We start from the raw sequence: 11,842 nt of genomic DNA on the forward strand, positions 1-11,842 counted from the left end.
TCCAGTAAGTAAAATCCTGAAATGAATTGTCAGTGTTCATCCCGCCCTCTCTCGAACCTTCTCTCTGATTGGATTATACGACTAAGGGAAAACGATAGATTGGTTCCTGGAGACGCCACTCTTGCTAACGTCATACTTATACACCGTTACGGAGTGGGAGGAGGAGATGCTGGGGATAGTTTAAGGGGGAAGTAACGGGGCCGTTCACGCACAGGGTAGTAGCGGTGGCGAGGCCGCTTCCGCAGCTCAGTCGGCCGGCCGGGGGCGGAGCTACCAAGTGGGAGGGCGCGACTCTCCCGGCTCCTAGGCGGGCTGTCAAGCGCCGCCACCTCAATTTGGCCTCCGAGCGCAAAACTCTCAATAAAGTTTCTGGCTCAAGTCAGCCGCCGCCTAGCCCTCGGAGCACCCGGTTCCACTGCCCTCTCACCAGCCCCCTTCGCCACCGTTACACACACACACACGCAAAAGCTCCAGATTAGAAATCCCAAACTCCTAAACTGAACACGGACCCCGGAGAAGCCCATCCATCCTCACCGCCCCCCATTATGCATCGTGAGGGTAGAGAGGGAGGCCGGGAGGAGGCGGGGCTGCCGTTGCCCCGGAAAGGGCGGGGGGAGGGGGGACTAAGGGAGGGAGGAGGGAGTGGAAAGGATGGGAGGGGGAAGAGGGAGGGAGGGGGAAGGGGCACGCATGCGCCATGCGTGGCGGGGCTGAATGTTTCCCAAGTGTTTGAAACTGGTATTTGGGTTTTCCACGTTGGATAAGTACGGCGCATCGAGCGGCGAGGAGGCTGTGCTCTGTTTCTCCCCTCCCTCCTCCTTCTTACCGACCCGGAACCGGAGCCGGTACTGGCAGGGAGAAAGACAGGCACACACACGCACAAATACATAGAAGGCAACTCGGCTTCGCCGCTGCTACTCCTCTCTCCTCCCTTCTGGGTGTGTGTGCGCGCTTCGTACGCTCGGCTCCCCCCTCCACTCCTCCCCCCACCATCTGGGAGGGGGGGGCCTGTGCGGTTGTTTTAATTCTCTCCCCCCACCCCTCCGCCTCTCCGTTTCCCTTCCTCCCCAGCCGACCCTCAGCTTGTTCTTACAGCTCCTGTGTGCGAGTTACCGGAGCGACAGCCGATCTCTCCGCCGCCGAATAGGCGGGGAGGGGGGGCCCGGGGGGAGGTGTCTCTCCTCCTCGGTCTCTCTCCGTTTCGCAGGAGGAAGGGGAAACGGAGCAGCAGCAGCAGATGTAGCTTTCTTGGGGGGCTGAGAGCCGGAGACCGCGGGGGGTGGGGGGTAGGAGTGAGAAAGAGCTTTGCATTTTGCAGTGCTATTTTTTTAGGGGGGCGGGGGGTGGGGGGTGGAGGAAGCGGAAAGCAGTGCAGAGTCGCCGGGGACCTTTCGGGTGAACCATGTTGAGTCCTGCAAACGGGGAGCAGATTCACCTGGTGAACTATGTGGAGGATTATCTGGACTCCATCGAGTCCCTGCCTTTCGATCTGCAGAGAAACGTCTCCTTGATGAGGGAAATAGACGCGAAATACCAAGGTAAGAGCTGGGGTGATGGATGGGGCGGTTGGTCGGGTCCCTCTTTTTTCCCTAGCTCATCTGAGTGTGTGTGTGTGTGTGTGTGTGTTTGCGTGTGTGTGTGTGTGTGTGTGTGTGAATGCTCCTACCCCTTTCCTAGTCTTTTACACCTCCTTCCTCTCGGCCCCTGGTTAAGAAGGGTAGTTGAATTTTCATTTGGGGGGTGGCAGAAGCGGAGGGGGCAAGTAATGTTATTGAGCTGGAGAGAGCTGCACAGGGGGATCTGCAGCAGTAGCTCTTGTCATGGGGCGGAACAAAAGGTCTTCAGCTTCTTTTATTCACCAAGGTCTTTCTGTGTAAAACATGGGACAAGAAAGGAGGAGGAGAGAAAGGAAGGTCTTAATTTAAGCTAGACTACAAGAACAGCTCTTTCTAGTGGGGTGATGGTACGGTGGTGTGTACTGGGGCTTGTGTATGTGTATGTATATGTGTGTGTGTGTGTGTGTGTGTGTGTGTGTGTGTGGTGTGGTGTGTTTAATGGGGGGTGGTAAAGGGGGAAGTGCAGGGTGGACACAGATTACAGCACAACAACATTGAGGAATGTACAGTGTTCATTATGGCTGTAGTAGCAGTAGAGACAGAGGCTGATAGTAAAGAGGCTGTTCGAGAAGAGGTTGCTGCTGTTGGGCAAGGTTGTCTAGTCCAAACCAGAGCTACGTCCCTCCTGAGAAATGCCTGCACCTTCATCCTCCTCATCTCTTCTCCTGATCCGCCCCCCCCATCACAAAACCCATCGGGTGGTCTTTTAAACCTAAGTGTTACATAAAGTGTAGGGGGGTACATACTCTGTACCACACGATCCCTGCTACCTTCTTTTCTCCAGCCCCCCTCTTGCACTTCCTCCTCTTCAGTGCAGAGTTACTGAGACTGATCTGCAAAAGAAAGGCTTGCTGGGTGTAGTTTGCAGAGGGGTTGAAGGAAAGGTTTTATGCAGTGTGTATTTGTGTGTGTGTGTGTGTGTGTGTGCATGTAATGGGGGAGGGGGATAGGAGGGAAGGCGAGGAAACCGCGGATCCATATTGTGCTCACGAGGAAGCAGGGAAGAGGTTAAGGCATGTAGAAAGGTGGCAAGGGGTTGAACCTGTGGGTCTCTACAGATTTATATGTAAGGCGTGTATTGGGGACTGGGGGATACAGGGAATGCCCGTAGGGAATTGTTTGCTTTTGGGGAAACTTTTCTCTGAGGTCACACGCCGTGGTGGAAGTGGTGTTGGTGGTGGGATCGGTTGTGATAGAAGAGCCTCACTCTTAGTTTTCTAATGTTTACCGTTTACCGGGCTGTGCTGCAGGGAAGGGGGGGGTGTTGGGGGGGGCGGGGAAAGCAGTGGCTTACCCCCAAGAACCAGGACCCCCTTGTTTGAAGGCGCCCTGTGCGCTCTGCCGGATAGTCAGTTTCGCAGCGAATTTTATAGCTCACTCTATTAGCATATTGCGGAACGTCCCCGCCTCAGCCTCTTAGTAATTGGCCGTGACGTTCCCCATGGAATGTCCTTATCACTTCACCGCCGGGCTATTGGTCCCTGGGATGAACGGGGGTGGGTTGTGCCCAGTGACTTGCCTCGGTCTCAGTTTCCGCCGCTTTCCTTTTTTTTTTTTTTCCCCCCGGCTAGGGCGGAGGGGGATTTGGGGGGAAGCGGGGAGGAGTGAAGAGGTCGGATTGCTTTGAATATCTCGAAGTGCTCTTGCCTCCAGCCTCAGATTGGTACTTTGGGCTCCGCGGGCTGGGCCAGTCCCTCTGCATCTGGCCACGGATTGGAGCTTTCCCTTTGGAAGGGCGGGTCCCTGAGCCTACCCCTTCTTCAGCTTCCCACTCTGATAGGCGCTCTCTTTCAAGGAGGAGGCGGGCACAGGGTGGGGCGGAGAGAGGTGGAGCAGTTCTGACCTGCAAACTGGATCCTCATTGGCCAGTCCTGGAGGGGCTGGACAGATTCCGGCCCAGGTCAGATTTTTAAGTTCGCCATTCCTAAGGCACCAAAGAGCTCCGGCTGCTTCCGGCCTGGGAACAATGGCTGCGTGTCACGTCCGGCCGTTAGAGCACGGGAAGGTGGGCGGAGGTAGCGGTTGGTGGCGACTGTACCTCTGGCCACTCCCCTGGGCCGTGGCTCGGGCTATTTCCCCAGGCTAGGCGGAGCGCCTAGATGGTTTGGAGTTCTTACGAACCTCGGGTGGGTCGCGTCGGAACCGAGATGCCCGAGGGAGCTGGCCTCGTCTCCTTGCCTCCTCCTCTGACACAGGTTTCGTCATTCACCCGGCGGTGGGCGCCGCCGTTCGCCTGGGCCCCGGGGACATACCCGCGCCCCTCGTGCAAGGGACCGAAACGCTTTCTTGCCTGTGGTGCTGCGTGGGAAAAGTGAGTGCCCAGCGAGGCCTGTTGGTGTGGACGAGCGCGTGCGCGCCGGGGAGGGCGGGGGAGGCGGGCGGTCAGCTGTGGGGAGTGCGGCGATCCCGGGCTCCGGGGGCCACCTAACCGCCTGCCAAGGGGCTTGTGCCACGCCCTGGCCCGTCCATCCCGGCTTCTCCCTGATCCGTTCCTGTTCGCCCCGCCGCTCTCCCTCCTCCGCAGGTTTCCGGGGATGAGGCTGTGTCGGAATCGGATTGGCTATCGGGAGCGGGCGGGCTTTGGGCCAGCCCGGAGCCCCCCCGCCCCTGGGGTGGGTGGGAGAAGTTCTCCAAAAGGCTTTCGGGCCCCAGATCTAGATGTAGGGGGTGCCCGCCGTGCCACCAGCACCCCCCCCCCCCAAAAAAAAACTTCTGGCCCGGCGGGTCACCGAGCGAATGCTAGCCATTTGTAAGGCAAGCGATCTGTCATCGCCACTACCCACAGGTGGCTTCAAAGACTCAGCCTTCATTTATTTGCTCTTTGAAGCAAAGAGGCTAAATAAATAAGGTGGTGGGTTTCGTGGTGTCCTTTGAAATGAACGGTTCTGCCTTGGTCACTTAAACCGGACTGCCATGTGGGAATCAGGGCTTCGAGTGTAATTTTCTGCTCTAGATTTTGAACTTTGCCATTTAGAATCTTTAAATGCTATTTTTAGAGCTACCCAAAGCCGTAAGACTTCAGCCATTCTGCGGCCATCACAAAGGTAGATGATATTTCTTCCTGATGACGATAACTTTTTTCTTGGACATAATAAAGCTTAAGAAGGGCAAAATCATTTTACTTCTCCGGGCCTCAGTTTCCCTGTTAAATGAAGAGGTTGGACATAAAAGATCTGTTCTAGCTCTCCCATCCTGTGATTCAGATATTGGCACATTAGCCATTCATTTGGCTAACAGTCTTTAAGATTAAACGAATGCTTAATGATGCATTAATGTGTTGTCATACATCTTGATTTACTTGTCATTCATTAATGTAAAAAGTACTAATTTGTGCTTAGGGGAAAGGCTAATCTAAATTATATTTTAAAAGAACTTAAGTTTTAATATTTTCAAGAATGGAGAACACCTCAAACAAAATAGGTTAGCAAGCTGTTGGTTGAAAGTCCTTAGGAGATTAATGAATACGAGGAATCGATTTGTAATTAGCTTCTCTGTGGGTGTATTTAAAGTTCACTGGATACTTGAATCTTTTTGTATTTGGAAACAGATTCTCCTCCCTCTCCCTTCTACCATCTCTGAAACTTAATAACCAATGCCAAACTTCAGTCCAAATGCTTTATGGAACTGCTCTGCATTTCTAATTAGAGAAGGCCATTTTACTGTAGTATTAGTGGAAATTTTTTTAGAAGAGTTCTGAGAATCTGAAAATTGAAGTATCAGGGCAATATGGTGTCAGTTAAAAGTGAATTTTGAAACTTTTCTATGTTATTTGGTATTATCCTTCCTGTTTTATAGACTTCAGTGTTTGATGATGGTAGGTAGGATTTTTTTTTCTACTCACAAGTGAAACTTTTGTCAATTATTTACTGGCCTCTTGAGGAAGAGTATTGAATTATACACTAATCAGTAAGAACAACCAACTCTTAACTTTCTAGTGACCTACACAGCATTTTTACTGAATCAGACTTACAGCTAAAAGGGATCTTATAGGGCCTCTATCTAGTTGATCATCCTCCGATTTATAATTGAGGAAATTTAGATTAGCAGACATTGAGTGACTTTGCCCAGATCACATTAGTAGCGTCAAAGCTACTAAGAACCTAGGTCCTCTCTCCAAGTCTAGTACTTTTCTTACATTTTTTAGATACCCTGAGACAGCTATGTTATGACATTTTAATTTATTAGTACAGTGGGGTTAGTTTTCTCCTTTTTTTCTGTGAAATAGCTCTTGTTAAGTTTCTAATTTCACTACGAACAGAAAGCTTTTTCAAACCAGTGGAATAATGGTACTTGTAGAATATGGGAAATTTGTGTTCAATTTTGCATTTTTAATGAAAATCATAGTTGCATTTGTATGCATTAAGAGGCTACTAGGCAGTCCTGTTTTCTAGGGATGATCCCCACTCTGCTCCACTGATCCCTGGGTATATGAGAACTTCAGAGTTTAGGGATATTGCCCAAGGAAATAGCAAGGCAAGTTATTTTAGTCTCTGTTTCAGTGATCTTAGAAATCCTGAAATATACTTTAATTGTAAACTAGACTGATTTTTTTTGTTATGTAGCAACTTTTTTTAGATGACATTCACATTTGAGGTATTTTAGTATACAACTTTATATAAATGTTTGTAGACTGGTGGGGGGGGGGAATCTAGTTTTTTTGTTTTGGGGGGGGGTTTTGTTTTTTTTTTTTTTTAGTGAGGCAATTGGGGTTTAAGTGACTTGCCCAGGGTCACACAGCTAGTAAGTGTTTAGTGTCTGAGGCCGGATTTGAACTCAGGTACTCCTGACTCCAGGGCCGATCGATGCTTTATCCCCTGCGCCACCTAGCCGCCCCAGAATTAAGTATTTTTAAAGTTTTTTAAAAGACTGCAGACTTTCCAGGGGAAAATTTTATTCCATTTAGCTTAATAGTACTGAATAGGGAGAAATCCACTTTTGAAGTTTTAATCTGCATATTTAAAGTAGGCTTTTGACAATCATGATTATGTTCCCTATTGCATTTAGTGCGGTTAAAAGAAATTATATTTGTAAAATAATTTTGTTGAGTAATTATGTTCCCAAAATGAAATTTTTTAAAAACCAAACAACTTAGTTCATCACTTGTTAGTATGTTCTCTGCAAAGTTTAAATTTAGGACAGTGACTACATTTGTGTGTTGGAGGGGGGGGGCGGAATAAGGGGGGAAAACTACTATTTGAATTTTGAGTCCTGAGTTTGGGGTAATTCAGTTGACTGTATTTTACTTTGCCTTTTTCATTATCTTCAAAATGGGCACATTACTGCTTGTAGGTTTGGGGGGTGGGGGTGGCGGTGGCGATGATGTCTTTTGTTGTCCCCAAACCTATTCTACCATATTTTTTTTTCATTGAGGCCTCTTTAAAATATGAAATAACTTAGGTTTTATCACTAAGACCAGTAGACATATGTTCTAACAAAGCTTATTTGTGGCAGAACCAAGATTAGGACATAGATCTCACAGTTCCTATCAATGCTCATTGTACTTCTTTTCTCAGGTTATTTTCATAAATTGTGGCTACATTTTTTTTTTTCATCTGTACAAAGATAACAGGGACTCAGGTGAAGGTAGGTTAGTGAAAAATGTATTCAGTAACTTCCATCAAGTCATGAAGCTGCCTAGAAATATGGAATACCATTTAATTTGGTAGAAAATGGTATGGCTTGCCATCAGATACTTGTTAATCATAAGCTTTTCCATTACTTAGCAGTCCCAAAAAATATCATCTTTTCTTTTGTACTTATAAAATTGTTTGGAATGTTTTTAAGTGGCAGGTTACTAAATCTGAAATTTGTCAGCACTTATATTTAGCTTGATATAGTTTGTTTTCAGATTCTAGCACTGTCCTTTGTAGTGACCCTTTTTATCATATGAGAGATCATATAGAAGATTTGTTTCAGTCCATGTAGAAAGTATAAATGCTTTTTGTAGTATAAATATAATGTTATTTTCCATTGCAGAAATCTTAAAGGAGTTGGATGAATATTATGAGAAGTTCAAACGAGAGACCGACTCAGTACAGAAGAGGAGAGTTTTACACTGCATTCAAAGAGCATTAATTCGGAGCCAGGAACTTGGAGATGAGAAGATCCAGATTGTTAGCCAAATGGTGGAACTAGTTGAGAATCGGACCAGGCAAGTTGACAGTCATGTGGAACTTTTTGAGACTTGTCAAGAGACTAATGACACCACTGGCAATAGTGGCAAAACCAGCCAGGATAAGTCTAAGAATGAGACAATCACTCAAGCTGAGAAGCCTAATAATAAAAGATCCAGGCGGCAGCGAAACAATGAGAACCGAGAAAATGCATCTAATAATCACGATCATGATGATATCACCTCAGGAACTCCAAAGGAGAAAAAAGCTAAAACTTCAAAGAAAAAGAAGAGATCTAAGGCCAAAGCAGAGAGGGAGGCCTCCCCTGCAGACCTTCCTATAGATCCAAATGAACCAACATACTGCTTATGTAATCAAGTCTCCTATGGAGAAATGATAGGTTGTGATAATGATGAATGCCCAATTGAGTGGTTTCATTTCTCATGTGTAGGACTTAATCATAAACCAAAGGGCAAATGGTACTGTCCCAAATGTAGAGGGGAAAATGAAAAAACAATGGACAAAGCACTGGAGAAATCCAAAAAAGAAAGAGCTTATAACAGGTAGTTTGTAGACATTTATTTTAATAGTAAGGAAAAAAAAAGAAAACAAACCAGTGTATTTATTACCTTTACCACCTTCGTGGAGGTACAAGGATTGTAAAATGTATATTTTTAAAGAAAGTTAGAAAATAAACCATTCCTGTTAAAGGGATGGTAGTGATTTGTTTGTTTGTTTGTTTTGTTTTGTTTTCATTTGGTACATCTGAACCAGGAAGTGGTCTGTGGATCAACATTTTTTTAAACTCCAAAAATAGATTTGGATAAAGCACCCAAGTGAGTCAAAAGGCTCGAATTTCTTTTCATGACCGGGAAGCACTTAAGCCCACTAAAATATAGATGAAAGAAAATAATTTCATAAAGCCAATTTTTTATCTTAAGGAAAATGTTATTTACTTTAAAAAAAAATTGGAAAACCATTAGCCAGATGGCTGTATTTGAATAAACATACAGCCTGCTGCATTTTTAAAATAACCAATGTGACATTAAACAAATGACTCTTGCTACTATAGTACGTGTCAGTATAACAGTTCAATAACAAAGGTTTAGGGTTAAAAGATTATTTTTTAAAAAAGAAAATGGTTAAATTTTACATGACAATATTTTATATACTGGCCTAGTCCCAAAGGGGCCATTTTAAAATGATTGAGTACATTTTATATTTAACCAGAAAGTGATCTAGCAGTGGAACTTAAACACAAAAAAATCAAGCTTTATACTGTCACAAATAATAGTGTAGCAATCTTTTATTTGTATAAGTTGTATAAATGTAAATTTCTGAGTGGACTTGCACTTACTGTATTATAATCGGAAATGCAGCCAAATGCCGTTGTGAAACCAATGTGCATTTCCTTCTGTATGTATGAAAGTTGTACAGCTGTGATATTAAAGAATAAATCAAACTTTGGACAGTTTGCTCCTTTAGTAGCATTTAATATTCCTCTTTTTAAAAAAAAATTACTTAAAATGTCAGAAGTACCAGCAAAGTCATAAACAGAGTAGAATTTATACCATTGGCCTACAGAATATAATGATAATGAAATACTAGGTAACAAATTAACATCAAAAAAGTATTTACATCTTACTTGCATCCTAAGGCCTTGGTTTTTTTCCTCCAAAATCTGCCTATATGTTGAAAGAAAATATCTTATTTCTAATACAAAACATTTAACTTGCCTACTTTTTAATGTCAGCCTTTAAGTTGGTAAAAATCAGTTGTATCTACAGTTTTTGTTATGAATGTAAAGTCCCCTCTCAAGAGTTTGTCACAGGACAATTATATATGACAGCTATATATACATTATAGCTATTATGGCATTAAAGTCAAATATAGGCCTGCCAAACAATAGTGAAGTGCCAATTTTGTTTATTATACAAGGATAGAGGGAATTTTAATGGATGAGGAAACCTACCAATGTAGGTTGGCTCCATTTCTGAAATTGACAGTTAATCTTAGTTTGCTGGGGACACTTAAGAGGTTAGTGATTAGCCCAAGACTATACAGTTAGCCAGGCTATGCATAAATAGGACTTGAACAGATGTCTCCTTTGCTCCAAGGTCAGTTATATATCCATTGGCCTACATTGCCTTTTTGTGGGACATGGCTGTTTTCACTTGGTAGAGTGATTTGTTTGGTTAATTCCAATAATGAATAAGACTCTGGCATAATAATTAGTTACACGATTCCTGAGTGGTCACTGTCTCCATTCCTTAGAGGGAATGAGTGATATTGAGCTACCAGAGACTGAAGAATAATAGATGACTGGAACTGCTCATGTGCTAAACTAACTGGCTAATAACCAATCTGGGCATGTTGCAAACAGTATAAAAAAGATTCACTATTTAGAAGTAAAAAAGTAAAGGAAATTATATTAGCACACTTGATTTAATCATGATAGTGGAAAAACAATGTAAGGACCCTTTAACAGCCAGGTTTTATAGAAAAATTAGGAAAATTTCAACTACTAACAGCAGATTTTCACAACTTCTCAGCTCTCAAGCTTTGAGTTGAAAGGAACTTCACATTTTCTTCCCCCATTAGAGGTGTGCTTAAGAACAGCATTTGCTGTGTGTTCCCAATGCTTAGCACAGTATATGGCATATAGGAAGTGCTTAATTAAAAGTTCATTGACTTGACTCACTGACTCATAGGCTAACTAGTCCAAACTCTACCTGATAAAAAAGCCCTTCTTTGAACATACCTGACAAGTGGTCTTCCCAATTCTCTTTAAAGGCCTCTCATGAAGGATAACCCATTGCTTCCCAATTGTTTTTCCTTACATCGTCTAAATGAACTTATGCATGCCATCCTTTTCTTGTAACAATGCTCTTTAGGACCAAGCCAACTAAGTGTTGATCTCCCCTTGACATGACAGCCCTTCAGCTAGGTCAATACATCTACCCCCACTTCTCTACTTTTGACTAAACACTCAGTTTTCAGGTGGTCCTCATATGGCATGAACTCAACCCTTCACCGTCCTGGTGCTTTTCCTCTAAATGTTTTCTAACTTAAAGGGACCCAGAATGAAGCACCGTACTCCAGATGTTGGTCTCAGCAAGGCAGAGTCAACAGGACTAACATTGCTAAGTCTGGACACTGTGCCTCTTGATAGCCTAAGATAGCATTAGCCTTCTTGACGGCCATCTCACACTTTTGCTATACTGAGCCCAGATAACTGCCTCGAATTAAAAATGGGAAAACTAGAAATGGGAAATCATAAGTGTCACACAATTCTCCAGGAGCTTTTCATTTTTATCCATTTTATGTATTCTGGAAAGCAGTTATTTAAAGGTTAGAGAAACATTTGTTGGGGCAGCTAGGTGGTGCAGTGGATAGAGCACCAGCCCTGGATTCAGGAGGACCTGAGTTCAAATCCGGCCTCAGACACTTAACACTTACTAGCTGTGTGACCCTGGGCAAGTCACTTAACCCCAATTGCCTCACCCCCCCCCAAAAAAGAGAGAGAAACATTTGTTGAATGAATAAATGAACAAACTGATAAGTTTTTACTAGAAAGTGAAGAAGCAGTAAATAAAATATATGATGCTCAGGCACTTCCAGGTGAACTGTGCTGATATTAAAATGTATTAAAAAGTAACGAAAGGCAGTTTAGTAAAGTAGAACAATAGTTTGGAAATAGATACTCAAAAACTACTTGCTGAATGAATAAAATGTTTAGCAAGAGAGTACTAAAATGTTTTTCCATAAGCAAAACACTTTAAATGCATTCTAAATTCTATTTCCCTCCGGAATAATTCTTTTATTGTATGATGTGATGTAAGCAATGATGACTGCTTTCCATAGAAGAAAAGTGGATGTGAATATTAAACTTAGCTATTTTTCAGTGACATTGCCATTCTTAAGGTTTTTTTAAGATGAAATGTACTTAAAAGCTTGTTTGTCTCCAACTCATACAATATATGAGTTGAAAAGTTTATGCATGTACTTTTTTTGTGTGTGTGGGGAATTGGGGGGTTAAGTGACTTGTCCAGGGTCACACAGCTAGTTAAGTGTCAAGGGTCTGAGACCAGACTTGAACTCAGGTCCTCTTAA

General features: G+C 43.9%; 1 protein-coding gene across 1 annotated transcript; it reads left to right on the forward strand.

The window, feature by feature from the left end:
- The first annotated feature begins 1,311 nt into the window (after positions 1-1,311).
- Positions 1,312-10,503, forward strand: ING1 (inhibitor of growth family member 1). Its single transcript, XM_043994120.1, has 2 exons — positions 1,312-1,538; positions 7,593-10,503. Exons 1-2 carry the CDS (start codon positions 1,403-1,405, stop codon positions 8,294-8,296), a joined length of 840 nt encoding a protein of 279 aa, XP_043850055.1. The 5' UTR covers positions 1,312-1,402; the 3' UTR covers positions 8,297-10,503.
- The last annotated feature ends 1,339 nt before the right edge of the window (positions 10,504-11,842 follow it).

This window comes from Dromiciops gliroides, chromosome 3, assembly GCF_019393635.1.
Source record: "Dromiciops gliroides isolate mDroGli1 chromosome 3, mDroGli1.pri, whole genome shotgun sequence".
Classification (NCBI taxonomy): Eukaryota; Metazoa; Chordata; class Mammalia; order Microbiotheria; family Microbiotheriidae; genus Dromiciops; species Dromiciops gliroides.

Excerpts from the sequence above, each read along its gene's own strand:
- ING1 (XM_043994120.1), top strand. The coding sequence starts at position 1,403 with ATGTTGAGTCCTGCAAACGGGGAGCAGATTCACCTGGTGAACTATGTG. Across the intron at positions 1,539-7,592 it reads AATAGACGCGAAATACCAAG|AAATCTTAAAGGAGTTGGAT; the intron begins GTAAGAGCTGGG and ends TTTCCATTGCAG.